The sequence below is a fragment of the Musca autumnalis genome, unplaced genomic scaffold (assembly GCF_047663935.1).
Source record: "Musca autumnalis isolate F117 unplaced genomic scaffold, ASM4766393v1 scaffold_1, whole genome shotgun sequence".
NCBI lineage: Eukaryota > Metazoa > Arthropoda > Insecta > Diptera > Muscidae > Musca > Musca autumnalis.
Window position 1 is genome coordinate 305,839,861 of NW_027411644.1, and position 4,094 is coordinate 305,843,954.

General features: G+C 36.6%; 1 protein-coding gene across 1 annotated transcript in view; it reads left to right on the forward strand.

The window, feature by feature from the left end:
* LOC141391408 (uncharacterized) overlaps positions 1 to 3,569 on the forward strand; it is a 126,131-nt gene extending 122,562 nt beyond the window's left edge. Inside the window, exon 4 of the mRNA XM_073964309.1 lies at positions 2,697 to 3,569. Within this exon, the coding sequence (XP_073820410.1) occupies positions 2,697 to 2,994 (298 nt within the window). The 3' untranslated portion in view covers positions 2,995 to 3,569. The remainder of the gene's footprint in view (positions 1 to 2,696) is intronic.
* The last annotated feature ends 525 nt before the right edge of the window (positions 3,570 to 4,094 follow it).

Below are 4,094 nucleotides of genomic sequence, written 5' to 3' on the forward strand. Positions count from 1 at the left end.
AGAAGTTCAAATTGGGACAATTCACTGATACAGTCAGTGAGTAAAAGATGTGTGAACATCATAACCATCAAAATTAAACCCTTTCCTTTCGAAAAAATTAACGTCTGCTTTCCCCTATCGCTAAGCTGTTTCTTCACATCAAATGTCTTAGAACCTTTTGAAATTCCAAGGACTTGATGGTGACATGAAGCGTTCGGCGGTGGAATTATCTTTATTTTTTGGACCTGTAGATATCCACAGCCGACAAAACTGGGTGAAACCCATCGATTTGCATTCACTTTCCTGAGATAAAATATCAAATTTTGGATTGGAAAGGTAGAATTTTGAATTATCTTTACCATATTTCCTCTGTTTCGGACTCATAAACCTATCAAATGTGACTTTTTTGTAATTTTATTGTAGTATAGAAAATTTTGAACATAATTCAGTATAAAATTTTGACTTTATAAATTATTTCTACCGATTTATTCATAAAAATATTTTTTGGAGCTCTAAGCATCGATTTTCATCAAATTTCAAGACCCTAATACAAATTTTTGCACAGTATTTGTTGGCAATCAACACTAACGGCATTTATTTATAATTATAAATAGTCTTTTGTTAAAGTTTACCACATCTAACAAAGGATTTGTGTAAATTCTTAGGGTGGTTCTATCCTGGTGAACCATTAAAACATGCTAATATTTTGACATTTTTTAATAAAGCGAGTAAAAAGTACCGTTATGACGCATATGTGAAACATGTTAGGTATTGAAAATATCGGCTACTATATACTCTACATGTCCATAAAATTATAATTTACAATTCCTCTCCATTCGTCTGATATAACGGTATTTGTAGACAAATATTGGTTGGTTCTATTCATATGAACCGGAGTGTATATAACAAAAATGGTACAGCCTAGGAAAAAATTACGAAGACCAATCTTGTTTAGAATTTTCACAGCTATAAGATTTTCTCAAGTCCCATTTCGATATGACTTACCGTTTTCAAGCAAATCGTAAAAACCTAAGAAAAACACTTAAATATGTGACTTAAAAAAATTTAAAACCTAGGAACAAATCATAACGGTCAATCTAGAGAATTCTCACAGCTACAACATTTTCTTTAGCCCCACTTCGATAGGACTTGCGGTTTCCTAGCAAAATCGTCAAAACATAAAATAAACCTAAACATGTGAACTTTGATAGCGATTTATTTAAAAATCCCTTCAACGATTTTTTTCTTGTTTTTGGATTTTTCTCATCTATGGACATTTCTGTTTCAAAATCCGCAAAAACTTCCCAGGTGTAAGCGGTTTTTATTTAAAGTTAGTTAAGGCGCACCATACACAACATTGTTTTATAAGGCGATACAGTCAGTGCATTGACCCAATTTGAAATATCATTAAGGTCAATCTTGTAGAGAATTTTCACTGCTCCAACAAAACCTAGAAAAACCCTGAAAATGTCAACTTTGACCGCGGTACGTATTGTATCCCGACTCGGGTGTGGATAGATGTCCGTCCACCTAGCCGTGGAAAACATCTGCCCAGCATCCGGTATAGGTGCGTACTACACACTGCACCTTTTCAACTGTCCTGCCAAGAGTCAAATGTTTAACCTCTACCTTTCTTGTATTCAACCTCTCCGGATGACATTGTGAACGCTACGTATGCAGATTATTGTACGATCTTTGCTTCGGCTACCTTCCCTAATACCATTTGTGAAAAGCTGAACTCCTATCCTCCTATACAAAAATTCGCCACAAAGTCTACGGTCACTCCGTTCACTACATGGGCCGTCGAGATGAGAGTTGAATGGTCGATGGTATCCGAATTCCGGTCACTAATTACACCATGATTATTGGGGTCATCACAGCTATCTGCGATTAGCTGAGATGTAGGAACAAGGTCCTCAAGTCCCTAGTCGGCAGCACTTGGAGTGCAGACAAAGAAACCTTGCTGACCAAATATAACGCGATAGGTCCGTCTGTTATAAATTATGCGGTGCCAGTGTGGTCCGCGATCATAAGTTCAACACGATGGAACAATATTAAAATCTGTTAGAGAGCTACCCTAAGAATTGTAACAGAGTGCTTACTCATGTCATCAGAGCTCTGGGTAAATACAAAGGCGTGCTGACTGATATATTGTATGTTGAATCCGTCGTAATGGTGTACGGTGGTAAAATGTGTCAAGGCAAGAATCATGTAAAACTCATTGACTTTAATATCCGACAAAACGTTAGCTTTTTTCTGCGTGTATATGTAAATCGCCATATTAGTGCTCTGTGGTCGGAATTGCAATAGACAATTTCTATTCCTCGCATCCAATCATGTCAGTGATTTTAAATTGGAATCGGGCTGGACGAATTGATATGCGATACGTCTCCCCTAGAGATGCTAGATGCTCCATTTGGGAGCGATGTTTTTTTACATGTTTCCTTTAGTACATACTTTGGAATTAATAAAAAACCTCAACAAATAATAAAACGTCTCCCCTTGTTCCTTCGAGGATCTACGTGGGAAATATATATTTATTTTTCTTCTTGCTTAAATATTACGGTGCCTCAAACCATACCTAGTACGAGTTAGTCCTCGTATATGGTTCCGGCAACAATAGATTTTCTCCGGCTGTCTCCCTATCTTCGTTTAATACCTTACTTTTATAGAAATCTTTTCTTATACAATTCTTTGTCTTTCTTCTCTCTTTACAGTGCCCGTTATGGCTACGAAACATGCGTCTTCAACAGTGCCCGCTACAAATGCTACAAACATTCGGCAAAATATGCTCGAGAAATGGCCAAAATGTTGACAAATGAAACGCAATTTCAAAATTGTCGTCAATACGAAGAATCCATGTGTAGCGGCGGCAGTTCTCCTACAAAGTTTATCTCAAGTCCCTTTACATATATGGGCATTGTTATGCTATTGTGGTTGATGGTCATTAGAAGTACAACCCCTGAGGAGGTGGTGGCGGTACCCACATGGTGGTCCATTGAAAATAACAAATGATTGAATCTGTTGCTGGACGTGCTGATGCTGCAAACCCCAGCATCGTTGTTGATGATTACATTCGATGAAGAAGAAGAATGGAAGAATGCGAATGGTGGAGGCGTACTTTCAAAGGTGCCACCAACTGAACAAACTGAAGCCAGTACAAATTAAATCAGTGTCCGTCAAGCATTGTCGTCATGAGGATGGTGATGATGCTGATGGTGGTCATTGTTGTAAATTGAAATGAAAGCAGAAGCAGTGAATCAACTGTCCTCTGGCCATCTATGCTGAAAATGTCAAAGAGTGTTGGTGTGGATTTTTTTAAGGAATTTTTATTGCAAGAAAATTAATTATTAAGAAGACGAGAAAAAAACAACTTCTACTATGAATAACTACTGTGTATGTATTTATGTATGTATGTATGTATATGTATCTGTACAAGTGTAAGAAAATTGATATTGTTAACTAACCTAAGTACTCCCATACATGGTAACTCAAATGTAAATGCATGTTTTGATTTTTTGGTGATTTTATTTTTTAATTGTTTTAATAATAAGAAAATAAACATTTAATTTTATTTGACTGTTTTAAAATATTTGCTGTATTCGTTCCTCAGTAACAATGATATGAAACGGAAGCTTTACCAGTTAAAAAACTTTGCAAAAAGGTAAGTTAAAATCACAATTTTGGTCGAAACTGATTTTTAAGGAAGAATTTCTCAAAGAACCCTCGAAACACAAATCGTGGATTTTTAAAGAAGAATTATTAACTGCTATAGATAATGGATGTACCCCAAGGACCGCATTCACACGATAGGTTTTTATGGCATTTGCGATTGCATCTATTGCAGACTCTTGACTTTCACGATAACACCCAAGCAAGTACTGCAACGACAGCATGACATTGTGTTGTCGAACTAAAAGATTATTGGTCTGCTCATGCAGATGGTCCTCTGATGACATTACTCGACTATCGGAATTCTATTCCTGTGCTCATCACCTAGACTTAGTGGCGGATATTTGCAAATTCATCACATGAGAAAAGATGGTGGGATCCTTCAAATAGGATTTCAACCTTTCACAAATAACATTGGGACGTTACTCGACGCCTCTAAATCA